The sequence below is a fragment of the Podarcis raffonei genome, chromosome 5 (assembly GCF_027172205.1).
Source record: "Podarcis raffonei isolate rPodRaf1 chromosome 5, rPodRaf1.pri, whole genome shotgun sequence".
In the NCBI taxonomy this organism is placed as follows: domain Eukaryota; kingdom Metazoa; phylum Chordata; class Lepidosauria; order Squamata; family Lacertidae; genus Podarcis; species Podarcis raffonei.
Window position 1 is genome coordinate 35,605,685 of NC_070606.1, and position 25,736 is coordinate 35,631,420.

The following is a 25,736-nucleotide window of genomic DNA, read 5'->3' on the forward strand; positions in this document are numbered from 1 at the left end:
AAAACTTCCAACAGTGGGAAGTTGAAGGAAAACATTTCCCTTCCAGCTGACCAACAAAACTACACATTATCACATCAATTGCAGTCATAAATGTAAGCGCTGCATGAATGAGTATAACCTTGTGAAAAGCAGAACGGTTCTTCCTTGCAATAGGGTAGGAATGTCAGCCTAGGAGTATTGGTGGAGCACAGTAAGCTGCCTTATATTGAATAAGACCTCTGGACCATCTAGCTCCGTATTGTCTAGAGCAGTGTTTCCCAACCTTTGCTGTTTTCAGACTACAATTCCCATCATCTCTGACCATTGATCTTCCTAGCTAGGGATCATTGGAGTTGTAGTCCAAAAACAGCTGGAGATCCAAGGTTGGGAAACACTGGTCTAGAGTCTCTAGACTTACTGGCAGTGGCTCTCTAGTGTATCAGGCAGGGGACAATCCCATCCCTGTCTGTAGATGCTGGGGATTTAACCTCTGCATGCAAACATTTGCTCTGCAACTGAGCTATGACCCTTTTCCCATGCTAAGTTTCATGATGGATTCAAGCTGCTAGCCAAAAATGGAAAAACTCAAACACCAGAAATGAAATAATACTGAAACTCAAAAGCCATGATCCATCCTAATGTTTGTGCAACAGCCAAGGGTGTGCACACATAGCCTGATCGGTGAAAGAAGCTTGGATCCCACTGTTTGGCAGGAAAGAGAAGCTGGGGCAGAGCTGCATCCAAGTGCTCTGTTCTTCCAGATTTCCTGGGATTCCAGCTCTTTGTTTACTGGCCTCTGTATGTAGCATCTTGGTTGCTAGATTGGAGTGGGGAATTCTGTATTCAGTATTCATTTACACACATGAGTCTCCTCTAGGAACCCGACTTCTAGCTGGATCCAGATGGAAGAATTTCAGAATTTCAGAAAAATATATTGCCTCTTATTCCATAGGATCCATTTTCCTTTTACAAAAGGCAACAACACAGTTGCTCCAACAGCCATGGTAATAGTTTAAGCACACCAGGCTTTTGCAACAAGCAAGAAATGAACCCCGTTCAACTGGCTTTTCTGAAACAAAGCAGTTTTTTCTTCAAACAGGCAGGAACCTTTGCAGAAAGTGGATCCCTGGCAAGCAATATGCAAGAAATCTAAGTAATCTGAAGGAGTGCTATCTATCTTAAGTTTCCTGATATCATTAGAATTCATCAATCTTAAATAAACTGTGTCATACATAAGTCAAGAACTTCTGTCGCTTTTTCTAGGGGCAAAGAGTAAAAGTGATTGATGTCTCCGACAAACATCCACACGCTGTCTGTGTCTAAGGTCATTATAGGTGGAACTTCTTGTGTAGACTCAATAAAGCAATGATTTTATGAAGATTTTGTCTGCAGGGGGGAAAATGGAAAGTTCACAAGCAAAGGTTTTTTTCTTCTTCAAATATACATTTTAAAACTCTTAAATTCTTCATTGTAACATTCAAAATTCTGTGATAGTGGGCCCAAATCCTGCAGCTGGATAATCTTTTAAGGCTTTACAGAATGTGCTTATTTTACAGTTTGTTTCGAAGGCTTTCCGCACCCACAACAGAATTTATAAGTTTTGGGATTCACATCTCCTTTGGGAACAAGGCAAGTATAAGCTATTATTATTATTATTATTATTATTATTATTATTATTACCCCAATCCTTTTGGAGCTAGGTTCTTAAATTGCTGGCTGCTGCTATTACTTATTTGCTCTTATATGATATTTTAGGTTTTTTATAATGTTTCACAATGTTTTCCTTGTTTTGATGAAAACAATATTTGTGGAGTATTTCTACTTAGGGTAGAAAAGTAATATGTAAATAACAACAACAATAATAAAATGAGATCTCCATGTTTTCTATCTGGAACTGTGCAGGATAAACTGTAACCACATTACTGTGGAACTCAGTATTGCAAAACCTATTCCCATACTCACAAGTGCATGAATAGTTGAAGAGCTTCCTATGTATATTAAGTAAAAGCTGTGAAAAAGCATATGTGAAGCTTTATGTGTATGCTATAATGCTGTCTCATTTATTTTACAACTCATAATGCTAAACATCCATAATTGGCCTCAATTCATGCCTTTGTGCATCTTTCTATTTGCATATTCTGCACCCTGTTTAGGAGACATTTTACAGTTTCTGCTAAATATCTTTTTGTTTGGACATAAGGTCTATTTCTGCAGGGCATTAACTGAATAACAAAATGCAAAGAGACAACAATACTTGATATGATCTGGACTGCTCATAGCATGGGTCTGTGCACGTCCTCTTTATGGATTCTCGTAAATGAATACTCTCTCATGCATAATGAAACACTAAAAGTAACCTTGGTGCTTGAATCCCACACTGATATTTGCAGCATAACTGTACATGAGGCACACAAATAGAACTGAGGGTCTCTGTCTCTCTCTTTGGAGGGAGGGGGAAATGGTCTGCAGACTAATGACATGAGCAAAACGAATCCTTGGTTAAAAATAAATTAGCCAGCACAAGCTGAAACATGAGAAAAGCGGTGTCCTTTTTATTTTCTGAAATGCCTTGCTTCATCAAACACCATCATGCCTAAAATGCTGCATGGATAATTAACTAAACCACAGAACCTTATTTAGCCAATGCATGTGGTCAGTACAGTGTATTCCTGCTCAGGTTGCTATGTTCATGGTGACAAGATCAGCTGAATTTTGTGTGTTATGGCATCTGTGCAAAAGTTATGTGGATTGTCTCATTGCCCATTTGGAAAACAAAAACAGCCAACCACATTTTAGTGGACATTGTAACTGGTCCTGATACATATAGAGAGCAGGCCAAGATGTAACATTGGTTCCCTGCTAATTACAGTGAAAAATTGGGAGCCAGCTTCATGAACGTGCACTTCCTCCTTGTAGCCCAGGGATGGGGAGCCCAACCTTTTCAAAGTACTTGAACTGCTTAACACTGTAGTGAAGGACTGCCCTGGAGAGCAAAGAAGTTGTAGCATCTCCAGATGTTGTGGGCTACAGTTCCCATTATTCCTGACTGATGGCTCCACTTGCTAGGGCTGATCTGATGGAGCTTGAGTTCAACAGCATCCTGAGTGCCATGGGTTATTCATTCCTGCTACAGATTTTTTTCCTTCCTGGAGCAAACTCCTTCACTACAAGTTACAGTTAAGCAGTTCAGTGCTTCTGAGCTTAGCTTAGGTGAAGTCCTGGTCTCCCAAGATAGGCAGATACCAACAAAAGAAACATTATGGGGGAGTAGGATCTGACAGAATGTTGATGCTCTGAACCTCCCACATTAGGCTTAGCCTATATGAATACAAACCTGTGTGAATAAAATCATCAGGCTCAAGTAATCCTCATTCCAAGGAAACCAAACTCAAGGTACAGCTGGACCTCTGAAACTACTCACGTATCCATGATTGGGATGTGCAGAACAACATTATGCATTCTTAACACCCTGTACGTGCTGCTTGCTGCAAATACAAAGTGCAAGAAAGATGTTGATCAGCCTCCAGACTGATTTACACCCATTTTTAGGAAACTGGATTGAAGCTAATTTTGAATATTTTGCCTTTATGTATATGGGAAAGATTTGGCCTGCCTAACCTTACAAACTTCAATTCTAAGAGGTTATATAAATTTCTGGCCCATCTCCATGACAACAGGAAATTAGCTCTCCTCTCCCCCAAATATCTTAAATAATTTAAATAATTGGACATCTTTGTCCATTTTCTTTTTTTTCTTCAGATGCTCAGCTGACCTACTAATCAACTTTGTTGCCAGACAAAGTGAACGAGGTCACCATGCTTTGAGCACCTTTATTTTTTCTCTGTCTCACAAGTTATACATCTTATAGATTCAGAAACCACTGTTTAAAATAGATTTGACAAGCTTAACTGTGGTTTGGAAGGAAGGAGCATGGGGGAGTGAATTGTCTGGGAGTGCAGAGCAGGAGGGAATCACATTGTAGACAGGAAACCTAAGGCATTGGGGAGGCTGCATCCCTTCGCGTTCTAGGAAGAAAAACATGGCCAAGGAAAGACCAGCTTAGCCCTATCCTTTGGCCAGAGAAGGAGAAGTTGCAGAGGATTTGCTTCTCCCCTCCTTCCTTAACAGAAAGAACACTGGGACTGCAGAGTAAGAGGGAAAACCTGTCCTGGTTCTGTCATTGCCCAGGGAACTAAAAGCTACTGGATTTAAGGCATATGCATGAGCCGAAGTGTCTGTGTTTGTACTACTGCAACCGTGGGAAAATTTTGACTGAAAGGAGGGCTATAGATTTTAAAAGTAAATAAATAATAGTGTTGTACAACCATGACTAAACAGACTAGTGAATATCCTTGGGGGGGAGGGGGGAATCATGATTAAAACTATCTGTGTGTTTTTCTGTTGAAGTTAGGAGTCTCACTTCTGGGAGATTCAGGTTTCATTTGGAGAACTGGTTTCAGTTTAACCTCTCTGCCATGGGTAATTTTGATCCTCTTTTTTGTTGTCATGGAGAATATGTGCTGGAGCATAATGGAGGCAGGTGATAGCCTTGCTAAGTCCTAGATACAGCCTTGGACATGGACTCTCTTAAGAATACTGTAACTGTATAAGTATACAGCTCCTAAGTTGTGCAACTCCCCACAGAGGTTCATCTGGCAACTTCAGCCAGATGAACCTCTGGCTTCCGGCAAATGCTGAGGACATGCCTCTTTACCCTGGCTTTTGACATTTGAGATGCATATTTTTAAGATCAATCTTATTTCCATGACTGGAAGTTGTTCTGCAACTGTTTTAAATATTGTGTTCTAATGTTGTAATCTGCCCTGGGACCTTAGGGTGAATGGCAGAAATAACAACAACAACAATATACCCTACCCCCATGAGGTAAAGATATACTATGCTATTTGCTTTAAACCCTCTGCATCTAACCCACTTGTCAACTTACAGAGTGAAAGAGTAGATTGGGATCAAGACATGCACAGAAGCAATTGCATGAGCACGTACTCAGCTGAGGAAAATCTCAAACCACATGTATTCAACCAATATCCCCACTTTAAAAATCCTGCGTATGACGGGGCTCTATGAATTATATGAAAAATCCAACAACTATGATACAGACCAGTCAGGCCTATTCCATGCAGACATCACATCATGTTCTAAAACTGATTCAGGAATAGATGAAGTACTGCCAATTTGTAAAGTCTGCCCTTTCATATCTGATCACTCTTCCACATGAACAATGCTCAGTTCTTAAAGTTCCCATAAGTACAGTACATATTCACTGAGATATCTTAGAAACAATGAGTAAGTTTTTTTAAAAAACAACATTAAATTAAACAACATCCCACCATAATTCACTTCAGAATACAATAACACACAACTATACAATCTATACATCATCAATCATTACTGTTATCTATTACTAATCTACAGAACAGAAAGAAAAAAGAAAATAAAGAGAATTAAGAGAAAATAAAGTTGACTTCCGATTACACCATTGTACTATCACTTGATTGTTTTACACACAACATCATGGTATTATTTTGTTTTCCTAATTCTTATCCAAAGTACATGATTATTTATCACATTCGTCTTACAATGAATAACTTGGAGCTTTAGACTTGTAGTCAGGCTCTAATTTTATTTTTCAACTAATTTTGTACCTGATTAAATTTGCTGAACACTGCACATAAGATCACTTGGGTCAGGAGGTGCTAAAATTAGGCAGAATATTCTCCCACGCTGTTCTTGAAGTTCACATTTCATTTTCTTGACATGTGTATGGTTCACTCAGCTTCATATAAAATGTTTCCTTGTAGAAGTTGGTCCTAGGTTGCTACACTAATTGCATACAGGGTTGACATTTTTCTTGTATCATTTCAAACAATGATAGATATATTTTGATCTTTTTCTTTTTTATATCAACTGTTAAATAAATGTTCATTTTGCTGGAGAGTTAACAAATGAAGGAAGCAAAGTAACAAACAAAACCACCCCGTTGAAAAGCTTCATGGTGTTCTACAGGTTTTGGAGTAAGGAATTCCTGAGCACACTTGTGAATAATTAAGAGTTGCATATCTTGCCTTATTTTCTCTGCTTCAAATACTTGCTTGGGTTTGCTCTTTAAACTCTATTGTATAACTGAATCTCATCCATTGATTAAGTTAGTAAAAAGCTTAAAAAGATAAATGAAGGCCACAATCCAATGAAGGTTACACAATTTAAGTTAGAAATTGTCTCAAGGGGAGAATTAATGGGACTGAAAAGTGCTTAACTTTTTCCAAAATGTAGCCCAAATAAATAAATAGATAAATAAGCAGACCAGGAAGCACAAAACACTGTAATTATCTTAGAGAGGGAAGAAAGGGACATATCAAAGCAAAGGATGCTCACAATCTTTTAGAATTCTACTATTCATTTCATCAATGTAACCTTTGAATATTGATTAGATGAAGAAATTGCAATCACCTAATTCGCAATTATTTGTCTCCACAGGTTGTAAGTTAATGATCTAGGCCCTCTGGTGTATGAACTTACATTGTTTCATGAGCTTATGCTCCATAATATGGTTACATGCATTTCTTTTCTTTTTTTGAATGACTCTATTCACTCTGAGAACATTTAGAGTGGTCAAGAGTGATTACTGCTCTGCAGAATGGCACAGTTTTTATAGGATACAGCATCCTAACCAATGTAAACCACCTGCCCTGGTATGTGCTGTGTTGGGAGAGTTAAGCAGGCCCCCACTTCCTCAAACCCTCCTTTAAATTAATGGATCCACAAAGTGTATGTGTACTTCTGATAGGCCACGTGTAGAGGTCTTCATTTGTAAAGATAAAGTGATGCCTAGGCACCACTTGACAAGTATTAATTCATTGGAGGATAGGCACAAGAGCATACTTTCCTTCAGTCCTTCAGTCCTGAGTCCAACCAACTCTCTGCAAATGCATTTATGGGAATAGGGAAAGAAGCATTCTCAAGGATGGATGGCGGCTAACAGAATGAGGTTGAATCCTGACAGGACAGAAGTACTGTTTGGGGGTCAGGGGGTGGGCAGGTGTGGGGGACTCCCTGGCCCTGAATGGGATAACTGTGCCCCTGAAGGACCAGATGCGCAGCCTGGGAGTCATTTTGGACTCACAGCTGTCCATGGTGGTGCAGGTCAATTCTGTGTCCAGGGCAGCTGTCTGCCAGCTCCATCTGGTATGCAGGCTGAGACCCTACCTGCTCGCAGACTGTCTCGCCAGAGTGGTTATCTCCCGCTTGGACTACTGCAATGAGCTCTATGTGGGGCTACTTTTGAAGGTGACTCAGAAACTGCAATTAATCCAGAATGTGGCAGCTAGACTGGTGACTGGGAGTGGCCGCCAGGACCATATAACACTGGTCCTGAGAGACCTGCATTGGCTCCCAGTACGTTTCCAAGCACAATTCAAAGCGTTGGTGCTGACCTTTAAAGCCTCAGTCCTGTATACCTGAAGGAGCGCCTCCCTCCCCATCATTCAGCCGGACGCTGAGGTCCAGCGCCAAGGGCCTTCTGGCGGTTCTCTCACTGCGAGAAGCAAAGTTACAGGGAACCAGGCAGAGGGCCTTCTCGGTAGTGGTGCCTGCCCTGTGGAACGCCCTCCCATCGAATGTTAAGGAAACAAGCAACTATCCTACTTTTAAAAGACATCTGAAGGCAGCAGCACTGTTTAGGGAAGTTTTTAATGTTTAATGCTGTATTGTGTTTTTAATATTCAATTGGGAGCCGCCCAGAGTGGCTGGGGAAACCCAGCCAGATGGGCGGGGTATAAATAATATTTTTATAGTATAAGGATATCTCATTGGAGCATGGGATAAACCTGCACCATAAAATGGAAAAAGCAAGACTGCCTCTATCCACTCTAGACAGTCCTGTCCTGTGACTCATTTCTTGGCCATACTAGTGTGACAAAAAGATAGAATCCAGGAACTGAATCTCTCTCTCACACACATTTTTAACTATAGGTGTTGTTGTTATAATGGGTGATAAGAGGTATTATATATTGCAAGGCCTTCTTGAGTGGGTAGTGCAGTCCACAGAGACAAGCAGTTAGAAAAAAGCTCCTCTATCATAATTTTGTGCATGTATATGTGTGGAGAAGGGGGTGGGGAAGAGATATTATTTGAACTTGAAGCACCAGTGACATTGTAAAAAAGATACTCCACTGATTTTAAGGGGAAAGGAGAAGGTGGTTTTCAAAAGCATGTAAAGCAACCACTATGAGTTGTGACTGAAAAGCCATAGGAAGTCAGTGCACATTTTTGGCACTATTTTGGGCACATACAAAATAAGCTGATGGATAAAGTATATCTTAATAAGCACATGCTAATTTACACAAGGCATATGAGTAGATATTTTAAAGCAGGCATAGGCAAACTCAGCCCTCCAGATGTTTTGGGACTACAACTCGCATCATCCCTAGCTAACAGGACCAGTGGTCAGGGATGATGGGAGTTGTAGACCCAAAACATCTGGTGGGCCGAGTTTGCCTATGCCTGTTTTAAAGTATAGGAAGAAATGATATACTGAAGTGGAATCTTGGGCTTTGTACCAATGTACTGACAAGATCTGTACACAGCAAGTCAATAACAGAACCTCTCTGATAGCAATATGTTATGCTTAAATGATAGGTATTGCAGCAGACAGCCACTATATAATGGACCCACGAGAACAGTGGTAAACGGAAAACATTTCCAAATCAATAGTTCTGACTGACAGGGCTTGGGGAACAGACTATAATTTCTGCCAAAGTGTCCAAAAGTTTCAGATATGTTTTGTATTCACTGATTATTCTTTTTTGTCTTTCTATAAATATTCTCAACTTTAAAAGTGTTCCCCGCCATATACTCAAACAATTTTATCCCACCTTTCCACAATTATACACCCAAGTTTTGCGAACAATACAAAATAACAATTACAACATAATAAAAGTTAAAAAAATAAAACTATAAAAACATATAACGCAAGCCACTAAAAAGCAGTAGTCAACTTCAGTAATAAGGTTCTTCTGCTTAGCTTCAAGAGTCCACAAGGATGGTGGTGATCTTAATAGTACATCAATGCATGGGGGAGCAGTATATGCACTCCCTTTTTTCTGATATACACTCTAGGACAGGCATGGCCAAACTTGGCCCTCCAGATGTTTTGGGACTACAATTCCCACCATCCCTGACCACTGGTCCTGTTAGCTAGGGATGATGCGAGCTGTAGTCCCAAAACATCTGGAGGGCCAAGTTTGGCCATGCCTGCTCTAGGATCACCATTATTTTTATAAATTTGTATTTTTGTTAGCAGCCGTGGATGCTTAATTGTGGAAATGCAGGATAACAACAACAAATAATAATAATAATTAGTTCTTGGTCAGGTCCCCATTGGAAGCCAGAGAGATCATACTGTCTTGCTTTCAACACCCTACATTCATTATCAATAGGAGATTGAGCCCCCTGCACCCAACTCAAAAACTTGGATTATACATCGAAATAAGCCTAGATCCAGCTGCTGGGAGGATTCTTTTCCAGGAGCAACAACAAAATAACTTTCCCACAGCTTTCAAAACTTTGGCACATGTCAGTCAACCTCATGCATCAAGAGCAAATGACAATTAGCATCAACTTGATCCTTTGGATAATATTTTATATTAGGCTCTCATGACTGCTACTTCCCTGCTACCATCAAAATCTCCCTCCAAGTGTGTGCTCATATGGAAGGATCTTGGCAGTGTGATGCCACAATGGAAACCCACTGCTAGTGTGTCTTTCATGTAGTTTAACTAAAGGCTTATGCCAGACACAGTTAGTGAAATGTGGGTCTCAATATTTACTCATGTAAGGCAAGTTGACAATGCTTTTAGAGAATAAAGTTATACATCATTGCATCTAATTTTTATTTACATTTTTTCTGGTTTTTACAACAAAGACAAAAAGAGGTGGAATACCTGAATGATAAGGCCCATCAGGCCTGACCAGCACCCTTTAGGAATTAAGTGTGAAGTTTAGAATATGCCCTAAAGTTCTCTGGAGAAGACAGGATTCACTGTGGGTAGGGAGTTTGGAAGCCACTATGCAGAAAACTATTAAGTTACATTCATAATTGTTGATAGCTGACAGGCCCCGTTGGGACTAAAACCAGGTATTCTTGGTTTCCTATTTTTGGCTACTCCATGTAATGAGCCACCATGGCTGAAGCTGAGAGAAGCTTCTTAGGCAGTGAACTGTTGGACTTCCCATGCTCTGATTTGCTCCCCACCCACCCACCCATGCTGGCCATTGGTTCTTCCAAGACAGGACAAAGTATAAAATCTTCCTATCTGGACTCAGGTGTGTTCTTCAGCTTTGCCTCCTGGATTTGTCCCTCATCTTTGACTCAATTCTTAGTTCCCAGCACCTGGCTTTCCTCTGACAGCAGCTGACAACTGTCTTCAATGTATAAGCAGGGTCTTATCCAGTTAGGAGATTTGTTCATTTCCTGTCTTTCATTGAAGTAGTTGCTGCTAAAGGCTAGATTTTAGTTTTTTGCATTACAGCCTATGTGCTTTACAGAAGAGATGTTCCGTATGGCGCAATGTATGAGGTCTTACAGTCAGGCATAAAAAAGTCAGTGTGTGGAAACAGCCTCCCAGAGGGAAGGTAATGTGTAGCTCATCTCTTAGTCAAAAGACAAGAATGACTTTGTTTATTTCTGTGGCGCTATAGCTGTTAAAACAGGATGTCTGGTTATCTTATATTGCTTCCTTTTATTTCATCTTAGGCAGAAACATGAGCTGGACATTTCTTGGAATAGCCTCTACTTACTTGGCAGACTCGGTGGAGATTTATGATGGTGGCTGTTAGGAGGTCACTAAGACTGATAAATGTTTAGATCAGGCGTAGGCAAACTCGGCCCTCCAGATGTTTTGAGACTACAATCCCCATTATCCCTGTCCTGTTAGCTAGGGATGATGGGAGTTGTAGTCCCGAAACATCTGGAGGGCCGAGTTTGCCTATGCCTGGTGTAGACTGTGGGCATCATGAACTGTTATTTTTATGCATTTCCTTTACTTATTTATTTATTTACAAAAACAGACTAAGGGGGCAAAAGGGGTAGATTATATTCTATGGTTCTTTGATAGGAATGAATACTGAGGGGCCAGAGTTACAAACCCTACAAAGTCCTTTGTATGATTACTTAACCCATATTTCAAACACCTGATTTCTAAAGGCAACGTTACCAAGGCTATTCTGTTTGAATTATCAGTATTAATACCGGCATTTATTTATTTATTTATATTCCACTGGATGCCAAAATAGGCTTCTAAGCGCTTTGCAAATTTCATTATTTCTTAGTGGATGTGTGGAGATAGATTTGTAATTACTCTCACTAAGAACCCAACTCTGCAAGCCATTTATACTGTTTGCTTGAAAATTGAACAAGTCTCTTCCTGTCTCTTTCTGCAAGATCCTTATGGACACCACCAGCCATTTGAGGTGAAGAACAGGCCTAAAATAGTACCTACTGAGAGATAGTGTAATATGAGACTAAGACCAGATTTCTTAAAACAAAAAACCACCCAGGGAACTGCATGAATATACTAGTCTTCTCGAAATGTCTATTAACTTACAAAGACAACCAAATTATATAGGAGGGACCCCATTACTGCATATGATAGCTTACAATTTTCACTGCGTTAAGTTTTATGATGTGGCTTACTATGATGTGGCCTTTTATGCTGAGGAAAACTCCAAATTTCCTAAATGCCATTCCAATCTTCCTTGAACTGACAATTATTTAAATGTCTGTCTCGTTTAATGGACATGTACCTGCATCTAAATTGGTCCAGGGAACACATTCTTAAATCAACTGGCACTCACAAAGGTGTCTGGAGCACTATCCATGTACTTATAACAAGCCACATCTGAACATTAAACTGTCGGCCAGTGCATTCTTGACAGCCCACCAGCCAGTACTAGCTCTGAATCACAGATATTCCAGTTTTCAATCTTACCACTGATTACATGAAAGCAAAGTTACACCTTGGTGATGGGAGAATTCCCACCACAAAAGTCAAGTTAGTGCTATAAACGGCATTTAAGCAATGTGTTGTTGTTTTTTACTTAATTTTTTTCCAGAGAAATAAAAAATACAACTCTAAGAACATAAGAAGAGCCAAGCTGGACCAGGTAAGTGGCCCATCTTGTCCAGCATCCTGTTTGCATAGTGACCAACCAGATGTCCATAACATTCTACACCTGTAACTGCACAGTAATTTGGTGCTTGGCGGGGAATGGAGAAGAAATTGGTTTGGTCCACTTTTCACAGTGGTCTAACCCATTCCAAAGTTCTTGAACTTGCTTGATATGAAGTCTTTTAGCTTAGCATTTTCTTTTCACATGCCTGTAGTTAGGTTGGCTGAGATTATTCTTAGTCTAGGTAGATGAACCGGGCATGCCCAATTAAATGCCGGACATCCCTCCCAAATGGCAGGCCCCCAATGCCATATCATAATCTCACCTGAAACCCCAGTCTGTTTCAATATGCATTATATGAGCTGTTGTTCAAGGAATTGTGGCACAATCATATGCATATTTACTTGGAAGTAACTCCCACTCTGTGAGGCTTACGTCTTCCCTGGTAAGTGCATTTAGTATTGCAGCCTTAGCTGCAGAGTTCTTTGGCTCATAGCAAATCGCCTGCTTAAACTTTAAATACAAATAATTCTGGGTGTACTGTGTGTACATCTCTGGATTGTGCTCACAAACTGCAAGTCAATCCGAAGAAAAGGTTGTTAATGGCATGACTGCTTGCTTGCCTTGCTTTTATGGAAGGGATATCCCTTTATTTTTGGAAAGGCAGCAGAAAACCTGTTTACTGCACTGTACATAACTTAAAGGAGTTCCTAAGAGTCTGACAGGTGTCACGTATCAGGGAGTCCTCCTTGTTGCTATAAATTTGTTACTCACAAATGAGTCACCCAACTAATAATATATTCTCTTCTTATACATTTGATACATACACATGTATAGAACAAAAAAAATACATATTGATCACCAGTATCTTCATTTTATATATATTTAAAGGTCAATATAATTCTATTAATATTGTTTACTTATTTATGTAATATATATCTCATGCCTTCAACATAAACCTTTGTGTCATATATATCACATGCCTTCAGCATAAATTCCCACGGGACCTAACCATACAAAGCCATATAAAACAGAATGCAAACAGAATATATAAAATTAAAGCAACAACAACAGCTCATTAAAATTGCTATTTTGGTTATTGCATAATTCTATTACAAGTTGGGAAATGGTTGTTTTTTATCTTAATTGCAAATACCTAGAGCAGAGCAAACATAATCGCAATGAGGAAATGATAAATATTGCATTATTTCTGAAACTGTACCACAGCCCGTGTGAGTCCTTATTTCAATATATTGGCTGGAAGATTCCCCTGTTCCCCCAGCTGTCACATTATTTAAATACAAGGTACCCTGGAGAATGAAAAACCCAGACTTACAAAGGCAGTGACAGGAGTTTATTCAGATTTTTTCCCCCTCACTACTGCAAAGTTTATCACTGCTTTTTGGTGACTGACAGCTTTACACCCTTATCTTCACTAATATTTCTCTTCATTGGGTACCGAACAAGGAAAAGATAAATATCCTTCCCAATCCCCTCTCTCCCCCCACAAGCAAACCCACAAAACAGAGTTAACATGTTAAAAAGAGAACTGTTACCTACCAGCTCAACTCTTCCAAAACCTCCAACTCCAAGTGTGTCAATGATGTTGAAGTCAGATAGTTTCAGGTTGGCAAAGAAGGCAGCTTCGGCTTCATATCTGGATTTTTTAATGCGAAAAAATGGAAATTTCTTAGAAGTGCAAACATGAGTGCTACATAACTCTGTTCCTGGATGACATGCGCGCTGAATGGAGTTTACGAGCTTAATTTCCATCTTGTCTCTCAAAGTTTCTTTGTTTTCTCGCCCATTGTCTTATTGGTCCGCGTTCAAAACCTATTTGCATTTCCGCCCCCAAAATAAACCAGAGGTGCCAAGAGAATGTCTGTGTAATGCAAATGCTTTGCGCTATAATTCAATTCCAGTTATCAACTGAAGGCTACATCTTGACAGTTTCTATTAATCTTCTCGTGAAGGTGGGGTGGGGTGGGGTTTTTTTTGGAGGATTTTTTTTTTTTTTTTGCTTTTCAATATTTCTGGAAGATAAAGTCTTTCATATGAGTTTCTCTTGTCCGCAAGCTGGCAGTTTCTATAAATGTTTATTGAAAGTGGCAAGATCATTAAGGTCCCCGGAGAGAAACCACAGCCAGGTTTTATGAAATCAGATCCAATAAGCTGAGGAACTGGCGTGTGGATGTCTGAAAGGAATTATTTCAGACACCCATTAACATTTCTAAAAGAACATTTCCCCTCCTCCTGCGTTTAGAAACTCAGCCTACAAATTCAAAAGCTTTGTGGTTCCCAGATCCAGGAGTTGTCTCTCGAGTCTGTGTACAGAGAGGCTTGTAATAAGTGTGCACAGGACGAGCTATGTAAGCCATGTGAAACTGACACATGTGCGCATGCCAAAACTAAGCCTCCCAAGGGTATACCCATGCAGATGCATCTCCCAAAATAGCTTCTTCTTGGGGATTACAGTATTTTTAGAAAGGCTAAGAGGGCAAATGGGAGAACAGGTTCCACTCACTTACTGAAGTTTCATCTGGGAAGTACTTGGGTGCCAGAAAAAGAAAAAAAAGACCTCACGCATGTGCTGCCACCTTTGTTCTTCAGAAACTGTATACGGTTCTAACATTTACCATGAACAGAACAGATGGTTTCTCAAGCATTCCAAAACAGACTATGTGTAAGGTCACATGGGCTAACTAAGTAAAAATTAGAGGGTACTTATTTAGCTGTGCCCTTTTAGATCATTTATTCCAGCTGGATGTAGGTGTCTTCCTGAAACACACTCAAAAGCGCTTCTTCTTTTTTTAAAGTATACTCCTTTAGGTTTCAAAAACAGGTGACCATGTATTATGGGGGTGAACACAGTTCAGAAGAAACTCTTGGGCATTTAAAACTAGTTACACCTTGGTCAGTGTGTTTAATTTACTAGCATGCCTAATAAAAATGTGAATATTTGGTGTTAATGGTATTTTTTATTTTAATTACACATGTTTATTTTCTGCTGGTTGTCATTACTCGGGAGCACACTAAAATGCACACCTTCATTTGTGCCGGAGAGTACACCACCAGCAACAACAAAAAAATCACATGACCAAAAATAACCACATTTGACTGCTAACATGACCAGCAACACACACACACACACACACGATTAGAAATGTTAAATGCATGTGCAAAGCAACCATAAGACATTATGCTTGACTAAGGTTTCAACATTTTATTCATATTGCTAGACTAAAAAAAGAATGTAATTCTGATAGATCTTCATGAATATTATTTTTCTCCCAGTTTAATATATGTATATAGCAGTGATTCTGTCATACCTGTAACTGTTTAGAATCTAATCTATGTGCCTGGATAGACTTGTGTAAACAAAAATGTTTTAAGCAGGTGCAAACGAGTTCAGCAAAGGCACCTGCCTGATGTCAATAGGCAGGAAGTTCCAAAGTGTAGCTGCCACACAATATACAAATTTATTACAAGCACAGATATTATTTGACACTTGTAAGCAAGCAGTGCTGGTTCCACAGACTGAAACAGTAATTAAACAGACAAACAAGTTAACCAGTGCAGATCTTTGAGCAGAGGTGTCACATGCTGACAGCAACTGCAGTTTCCAGGTAAAGTGTAAGGGAAGCCCCACATATAGTATATGGTAGGTAAAAGGTAAAGGTACCCCTGCCCGTACGGGCCAGTCTTGACAGACTCTAGGGTTGTGCGCCCATCTCACTCAAGAGGCCGGGGGCCAGCGCTATCCGGAGACACTTCCAGGTCACGTGGCCAGCATGACATCGCTGCTCTGGCGAGCCAGAGCCGCACACGGAAACGCCGTTTACCTTCCTGCTAGTAAGCAGTCCCTATTTATCTACTTGCACCCGGGAGTGCTTTTGAACTGCTAGGTTGGCAGGCGCTGGGACCGAACAACGGGAGCGCACCCCGCCGCGGGGATTCGAACCGCCGACCTTTCGATCGGCAAGTCCTAGGCGCTGAGGCTTTTACCCACAGCGCCACCCGTGTCCCATATAGTATATGGTACCTCGGGTTAAGTACTTAATTTGTTCCGGAGGTCCATTCTTAACCTGAAACTGATCTTAACCTGAAGCACCACTTTAGCTAATGGGGCCTCCAGCTGCCGCTGCACCACCGGAGCACGGTTTCTGTTCTCATCCTGAAGCAAAGTTCTTAACCCAAGGTACTATTTCTGGGTTAGCGGAGTCTGTAACCTGAAGCGTTTGCAACCTGAAGCGTATGTAACCCGAGGTACCACTGTGCATTGCTTAGGCTCTCCTTTAGTTAAAGAACTTTGTTTGGGTGGGTGGCTGAGGTATGGCCAGCTGTCTTCTGTGCCCCTTGATCCACTGGTCCATTCACAAAACATGGGTTAGCTTTAAGGTAGAGAGTGTTCCCACTCTCTCTATAGGTGTTATTTTCCTTGTGTCCACTACTCAGTGGGTCCAGACCTAAAGGTGGCAATCAGCTGCAGCAAAAGTCCCCATCATCCCTCTCACTTTGGGTATGCCATGTGGCAGTTCATCCTTTTTCCTGCTGCTACCTGATGGACCCAGAGGGAGAAGGCTCTGGTTCTTGTGGTAGTCCCTGTTGCTGCTGCTCTACCTCATCTGATAATCTTATGAGCACTGAGGAGCATAAACACAGTGATAAAGAAAATTCAGCCACAATGTTGGGAACTCCAATCAGGGCTCCTGTCAGCTGTTACTGTCTGGGACTTGGGCCATGGCAGCTGCCCAACTATGTTGTCCCCTAATGGCCGTAGGTTGGGAGGGGGATGCTAGAAGTCAGAGGAGCAAAAAAAGATTACAAAAAGCAAAAGTAAATAGAAAAACTGCAAAAGCATATTGTGAAGCAATCCTGGTAATCCTATTTCAAAAGGTTCTGATGGGAAATAAACTCCATTTGATTGTTTATTAGGTCCTTTCCATAACCTTGCATCTATGGCCAACACATTACATCTGATCTTGGAAGCTAATCAGCTCAGAGCCTGTGGTGGTTCATGGAATAACCTTGTTTGACACAGTTGCTTATTGATCATTTTACACTTGCCATGATGTGCATGTTAAAGGGGTAGGAGGCTAAAATGCTGCCAAATGGAAGATCAACTTACAAATCTCTTCATAGCTGAATTATAAAGAACATATTGTGATAAGCTTTGTAACCTAGTCAATGTACTTCACAGATCTATTTTTAATCCAGTTAGGATGCTTTTTTTAGCTCTTACATTTTCCATCATAGTTTATACTGGGATGTTTCTATTTGTAATGTAGGTAAAATGTAAAGGTAAAGGACCCCTGGACAGTTAAGTCTAGTCAAAGGTGACTATGGGGTGTGGCGTTCTTCTTGCTTTCAGGCCAAGGGATCCGGTGTTTGTCCACAGACAGCTTTCTGAGTTATGTGGCCAGCGTGACTAAACTGCTTCTGGCACAGTGGAACACTGTGACAGAACCCAGAGTGCATGGAAACACCGTTTACCTACCCACCGCAGCAGTACGTATTTAACTACTTGCACTGGTATGCATTCAAACTGTTAGGTTGGCAGGAGCTGGGACAGAGCAATGGGAGTTCCCCCCATCACGTGGATTTGAACTGCTGACCTTTGGATCACCTTATGGTCTAAACCAAGAGACTCCGTGGTTTAGACCACAGCGCCACTGTATCCCTCTTATTTGTAATGTAACGTCACATTTGTCACAAGTCTTAGCTGAAATTACTAATCTTATTTATGTGGAAGCAAGTCTCACTAATCCAGAAACAAGTGCTTCAGAATTATCCTCCCTGTTGAGGATTACAGCAAAAGAATGGATTTGGAGGACCACACCATTCACATGATGATTACTAAAAGATAACCTGCATTTAATAAAACAGTAAATAGCCATACAAGGTCTATTCCTTAATGGAAAGACAGTTCCATATTAACGGGCTGTTAAACACATTGTCTGAATCCACTTTAAGCCTACATTGTTAAAATAACATAGCATCTTGTTTCCTTTGGGAAACAGGAAGCTGGAATAGATAGGCCTTTGGTGTGATGCAGCAGGAGTATTTTCCTTATGTTTGCATGTTTATACAACATCCTAGTAATCATAACCACATTCACCACCTAATTGTTGCCACACTGACAGTCCAAGGAAATGCCTATTTGATTTTTGTTCCAAATATCCTATTTTGTAGAACCCTTTAAAATGTAGCTTTTAGCTTACAGCTGCTACATATAAGTCCTTGCCTCTATTGGCCATCCAAGCATGGAGAATAATGTTTTAGATTCATGCCCTATCAGAAAATTTGCTAGTCCTGTTGCAGTTTTTTGTTCCTCTTCATACTCCTCAAATGTTTCTCTTGAGCAAGAATTTCCAAATTCACCTGGAAATCATGCTTCATGGAATAGTTGGTAGATACAATAGTGGTGCATTTAAGTCACTGTAAACCTGGTCTTATGGGAGTCTCTTGTTATAGATGGCAATGTGTATTACTTGGATTACTTCTAAACATGGTAGGCCAGGTCTGCTGCATTTGAGGACCCTCTTGCAATTTTTTCTGAGTGAGGAGCTAAGGCTTCTGCCTCAAAGGCATTCCCTAACTATCACCCTTGCTGCCCACACATAATTTCTTAATTGTTTCAGAACACCAAACAGGACGTCTAATCCTGGTAAGAAGCAGACGATAGTCTACAACACAGTTGGGCAACTTGCATTAATGTTTTTCTGGGTGCCAATACCACCTCTATGAAATTTCATTATTCCTCTCCCCCTCAAAATTCATTTTTCCTTCCAATCTAAGCTCCAAGATCTCACTTTAAACCAGATTTGGTGACCTCTCTACTCAGATACCCACAAGGACATGCACCACTTGAGTTCTAATGCTGCGTGATGCAACTGGAATGACAAATTTTCAAATGCAATTCTTTGAAATGTACTGAAAGCAACATAGCATTGGAGCAAAAAGAAAACTAAATTTCTGTCTGATCATGTTTCTGAAACCAGTTATATTACATAACATTTTATTAATTTTAAAGTGAATTGCTCATATAAAGAGAAAATCCGCTTGTGCTTCGAGCCCCAAAACCCATCCCCCATGGAAATAAAGACACAGTGGAGACAGAATTTAGTTTAAATGTTAATGGGCAAATTTTGGCCACAACTTTATTAAAATACACAAATGTGACTGGTATTGGTTTAGGCATTGGTATCAAACTATATCTGGCTCCTGCCCCACCCTGCAGGAAGCCTGGAAGGGTAAACAACCAGCAGGGGGAGTTCCATCAATGTACATAGACTGGTGCTCACCCCTGGAGTCCTGGCATGGCCCTAGCCCCTCTCCGGCTTCAGTTGAGATCCAGACCCCCGGATTCCTTTAACGGAATACCCTATTCATTGGAGGGGCAGGAGATGGCTGCACCTCCCCTCCCCACATTCCCCTAAACCAATGCCTAACCACCAAACCTTGCAAAGTTGTGATGATTGCTAAGAGGTAGGCAAAAACCAAGTGGCCACAGCCAATCTGCCACGTTGGAAAAAAATCCTACCTGGCCCCCATTCCCAAACAGGCGACCAACCAAAGTCCAAAACAAGGCCAAACACGACCTAATTAACGGGTGGGTGGGCAGGTGTTTGGCAGTGCAAAGCAAAAGGAGGTCCCTACGTCGTGCTGCAAATAAATACCCCCAGCCTTGCCACGCTGCTGATTGGCTAAAGGCCATTGGTATAACTGTGGCACCACCGGCTTGGAGTGGGGCAAGCCCTGCCCATAAGCCGATTAGGGAAGAGTTTCAGGGCCAAGCACAACATGGACCCTCTGTTTGTACATCAAAATTATGGGGGAACAGAAGGAGCTCATACAAAGAAGCCAAAAGCAGCGGGGAGACTTTATAGTTCCAAGGTTAAGAAACTCCTGTGTATACCTGTCAGTGTTTCATAGTTCACCTGGGCTGAACTTGGTGTAACAGGCAATTATAGCAGCAAACACAAAAGAGAAAGCCAATCTCAAGGCTATGAAGTTTAAGTATGTAAAACACGGCTACATTTAAATTCATCTCTTTTTACTCCTTCCTCTTTTACCTTTCCATCTGTAGTCTTCTTCCCATACACTGTCAAAATTTAGATTGTTAGCTCATTGGCACACAGATCACATAACCATTCCCTCTAGTAGCAAATACGGTGGCTTTGAGCCAACCAGAAGGGCAATGAAACTGGGTCACCCACAAACAAGGCACATGTTTCTGCATACACTCTATATATGCAGAAAAGCATTGCATTGTAAAAACATAACAAAATCACCCTGGAGCAAATCAAAAAACAAAACACCCAGAATACTGTCAAGAGCTATGGATGAGTAAATTCCTCCAATAAGAATGGAAATTAGAAGCACTTTAGAGGCCTGACAATGAGGCAAGTGGGAGAGGGGAAGTTGGGTGACAGAGTTGAAAATGACAGCCTGAACAACTGGAGCAAACTATCAGGAGTACTGTAGACTTTGTAAGAAAAAAGAAAAATACAGAATAAATCACAGGCCAATTTCTGAGACTGAGGATGGAAATATAATAGGAAAGTGTTATAGCATAAAATATTCCATTATATATCTGACAGAAGAAGGGGAAGAAAATAAAGTTTTGGCAGTTTGCAAAACATCAGTAAGATGTCCAGATTTCGAGAGCAGCAACTATTGAAATTGAGCAAATAGGTGATCAAATAAGTCATGAATTGGAGCCCCATGTTGGGCAAAAGATTCCTGCATTGCAGGGCATTGAATTAGATGATCCTCGTGGTCCTAACTCTATAATTCTATGAGGCATTCTAAGTCAAGGAAGGAGAAATGAAAAATATGAATGTGAGTTGACTTCAAATTAAGACACTAACCACTAATAGCAAGTCCAAACAATAGCTCAAGAACCAGAGTGCTAAGAAGCATTCATCCAGTGCTATCTTCTGGAACCATCCCTGGGGATAAATAAAACCAGAATCACAGCAGAAAAGTGCCCCCTATACCCATCTCCCATAGACAGCCCAGGAGGATACCATGGCCAATGGTATCAAAATCTGCTGAGAGATCTAGTAAGAGCAACAGGGGCACACTCCCCCTGCCCCTCTCTCTATAGAAGTCATCATCCACTAGGGCAACGAAGTCAGATTTAGTCCTGAACTCAGGCATGAGTTCAGATTGGAATGGGTCTAGATATCAGTTTCCTCCTTGTGAAATTTGGAAAATCAACAAAAATAATTTGAAAAAAGATAATTGGTTCCTGCCTGCAGCTACGTTGCCATGACTGGCAGGGGGTCCAAAGGGCCCATCATTGGGCTCATACTTGCAAGCCGCCTGTAAACCTCATCAGGCTGCAAAAAGTAGAATTGATCCCACAAAACATGGCTTATTATGTCATTGGAAACCTCATGAACTGTATCTATCGTGGCATCTAGCTCGCTACAGAGATGAATGACTTTGTCCTCTAAGTGCCCAGTAAAAAACTCACAGAGAATTTCAGAGGTGTCTCAGGCTCCACCCACTGAATGGACCAGTATGAATTAGCAACTCTTAAAATAGATGAATTGTGGGGGGTGGGGCGGGATTTGATCAAAGGACATCTATCATTTCGAAAGATAAAAGTTGGGTGTTTGGTTAAGAATGGGCACAGAAAGGTTGTAAGGGCTGGATACTTTGAGGTACCTATGTGTAAGAGTGAGCAATCCTTTCCCTCTCAAACATGGGAATTTGAATGGGTAAGATGGAGTTAGGAGGCTGTAAGTGTTATCTTCTATGTAGGATTCTCCATAAATGTTCCTATCCTTGTGGTTTCTCAGCTGGTTCTAACTTGTGATGGCAGGTTTGTGGCTGTGGGCTGATTCTCCCTTTCCCAATGGACACATTCCCACGCGCTGTCCTGATTCCAAGTCCTGGTTTTATACAACAGCTGCTATGAAATAGTTAATTATTAATGGCACATTGGAATATAACTAATCAAAATGCAGCATATCTGTAAAACAATGAACAAAGATATTCCAAAAGTGTGCCAATGCAAACCTCTAACAATTCTTGTTGTTATAGTAGAAAACTGCATAACAAATAGGCAAAAGTGTGTGAGAAGCAAATTGTTGCAAGCCCTATGTTTAAATGCTCCATTTTACTTAAAAGGCATCACAGTTCTAATCATTCACAAAATGATAAATGAGGTCTGAGTTTTGTAATTATTCTGCTTTAGGTTTATGAATTTGGTTTTAGTAAATAAAGGAGATGTGTTGAGAAACATCAGACATCTGTTACATGCAGCATCCTCTCAGATAAGCAGCATAGCTTGATTCAGCTACGCAGCAAACTACTATGTAGATAGGAATTATAGCCAGCTGGGAGACAGCAATATCTGAAATCAAAATAATCTAACATTAAATGATGAAGACCTGTCTTTCAAAAGGAAAGTTCATGCATGGTACCTCGGGTTACAAACACTTCAGGTTACAGACTCGGTTAACCCGGAAGTAGTACCTCAGGTTAAGAACTTTACCTCAGAACGGGAACAGAAATTGTTTGCTGGCGGTGCAGCAGCAGTGGGAGGCCCCATTAGCTAAAGTGGCACCCCAGGTTAAGAATGGTTACAGGTTAAGAATGGACATCCAGAACAAATTAAGTTCGTAACCAGAGGTACTACTGTAGTATAATGTGTAAGGCTACAAGTCAAAATATAGTGGTAGCAACTTCCCTAACTGGTTAGCCACATTTTGGACCTCTTCTAAACAATGACACATTCCTTGAGTACTCAAGTAGCCAGCTCAAGTTAGAAAAATCAGCCCTATATCCTTTGCACATCCCGTCAATTTGGCAAGCAGATGGGAGTTTGGGCTGCAGCTCCTTCCCACATCACTCCCACTTGCTTAATTTCCTTCCCCTTCCTTCCTTGTTTTAACTTCTTCCCTTTCATCCCCCAGATGGCAGAACAGGCACCCATTATCTTGTTTATTGCTGGTTGCATATCACTGTAGTCTTTGTACTACTATGTACTTAAACAGGAAGTATTCCACGTTCTGTATGTACATATATATTTTTTGTCCTAACTACAGATGAGTGAATCCATCCATTTCAATTCCTCTCAGGTTCTAATTCTTCCTATCTTAAATTCAGCTCTCCTCATTTGATTTTTTTTAAAAAAGTCCTAATGAAAATTCACCAGCATTTTAGTGTGAATTTCTCCTAATTCACATTTTTGTGTTCAATTTTGCCTAATATATTCACTTTTGCAAAGCAATTTCTTTAATATAATGTATTTTTGTAAGTTATTCTCACTAAAATATGCACTTTTATGCACACATTACCCTAGTATCTACTTGTTTGTACACATTTGTCCACTGGAGAATTGCATTTGTAAAAAATTGTGAATTTCAAAGGCTGGCTGTTGTTCAGTTTGCATATTGTTCCAGAAAGTGAGAATTATGTAGGCTTGCCTTTAAATGAGAACTGAATAAAATTGCTCCCCTTATCCCCTTGGCTGCTTGCAGATATATCCACATGAAGAATATAATAGGAGTTCAAGGAGACTATGCTGAAGAAAGCATATTCAGGGCATTTTGTGCATACATTATTTTAAAGCAGAGAGAGCAAGGGGCAAATGTTCAGTTGCAAAGTACAGCTAAACAAAGATAGCATTATAACGTGTGTTTGTTTCTCAAGGTAATGGTGCCAGGACTCATGTTTGGCTTCGATCCTCTTAAGGAATATGTGAGAAGAAATTCCTTTCTAGTATAGACATAATTTCTGTGCTCAAATATCGCTGCCAAGATTAATGTGAACCCTTGGCTCAAGATAGCATAAAACCACTTCAGCCAAATAGCTATGCAAGCCAACATGTTTTTTTTTATGTGTGTGTGTAATAATAGATTTTGGATGAAACATTTGGTCTAGGCCTGGCTGAATGCAGGTGTAGGTTATAAAAAAAGTAGCCAAGGTGAAGCTGCCAACTATGATGCTTTGTTACTCATGAAACTCAAAGGAAACACTAATGGACTGGCAATATAAATCAGTTGCAGTTGACTATGATAGATAGTCTCACTGCTCTAAAACAATAGCTCTGGGTCAATGGCTTGGTCTCAGGAACCCCCCATATTCTGATACTCTCTTTGGTTCATTGCAAAAATCTCTCAAATTCCTATGGCATAGTATATTATAGATAGTGTAGGCCTAGTACCTGTTAAATTCAGGCTTGGTAGAGCTTATTTCCTTTTTCTTCTTCTCATTTCAAAACAAGCAGTAGGGCATGTCACTGTGATCCAGTCTTTATTGGTCTAGCAAGGAATACAGGTATCCAAATACTAAGAAAAGTGGAAAATCTCAATGAGATTAGGCAATGGAGGCAGGGCAGTAAACCAGGCAGGGCTCTGTATCACATGATCAGCTTCTAAAAACCACTGTAGCCATGGAACACAGCTGCAAATTGAGCTATTTTTCTACCTTTCTCTTCCAAATTTTAGGTGCAGTTCTCCTAACACACATTTAGAGACATCATGTACATTCTCAGATAATTAGAGGATGTAAGCCAGGGCTGGCCCACACATGAAGCCAAGTGAGGCAACCCCCTCAGGTGTCAGGAACCACAGGAGCAGCAGATCCTGATGTATAGATTGAATCCCCTGCTTGTTCCAGATATAGACTGTCACTGACCCCTTCTTCCCTAGCAGGGAGGACAGCACCATTTTTGTGGGTCGCCTCAGGTGGCAAAAAGTCTTGGGCTGGCCCTGATGTAAGCACATCTATTGAAGCCTGCCCAGGTACCCTTGGAGGGGCATGAGGCTTTAGGTTTATGAAACACCTTTAAGGATTCTTGTGGGAATCTCCCATATGTTCATGTGCATCATTATGGCAAATGTTAGGTGACCACAGCAAACAGCACTCTGAGCTCTCCTGAATTCAGGATTCTGCAATTATTTTCTTGGGTTGTACTGCCGTTCATGAAGAAGAAGAAGAAGAAGAGTTTGGATTTGATATCCCGCTTTATCACTACCCTAAGGAGTCTCAAAGCGGCTAACATTCTCCTTTCCCTTCCTCCCCCACAACAAACACTCTGTGAGGTGAGTGGGGCTGAGAGACTTCAGAGAAGTGTGACTGGCCCAAGGTCACCCAGCAGCTGCATGTGGAGGAGCGGGGAATCGAACCCGGTTCCCCAGATTACGAGTCCACCGCTCTTAACCACTACACCACACTGGCTCTCATGCAGATTTCTGTAAAACATCTGCATCTATAAATAACTGCTGCTCTCCTACGATACCTGTCTTTGCTTCTACCTCTCAATAGCTTGAGGCAGATAAATACATATCGAGTTCTGCAATGCTAATGGATTAAAATATGATCATTAAAATGTTTTTATTAGTCAGCAAATGGGACTGGTGCACTGATGTTATAATATTGGCAAAGAGCTCCTAATTGGTCAACTGTGCTAATTCTGTACAGTGAATTCCACCCTACCTCTTTACCAAGTCTCACGAGCAGATAAATATATTTCACATTGTTAATTAGAGGCCGCGGACTCAAAATCTGATCATCTAAGCATGTAAATACTTGATGGGCCTCTTGTCTCT

General features: G+C 40.7%; 1 protein-coding gene across 5 annotated transcripts in view; it reads right to left on the bottom strand.

Moving 5' to 3' along the window:
- Positions 1 to 25,736, bottom strand: part of PRKG1 (protein kinase cGMP-dependent 1) — a 583,893-nt gene that overhangs the window by 17,682 nt on the left and 540,475 nt on the right. For all 5 annotated transcript variants that reach the window (XM_053388611.1, XM_053388609.1, XM_053388608.1 and 2 more), the window contains one exon: positions 13,726 to 13,822. In XM_053388611.1, coding sequence (XP_053244586.1) covers positions 13,726 to 13,822 — 97 coding nt within the window. The remainder of the gene's footprint in view (positions 1 to 13,725; positions 13,823 to 25,736) is intronic.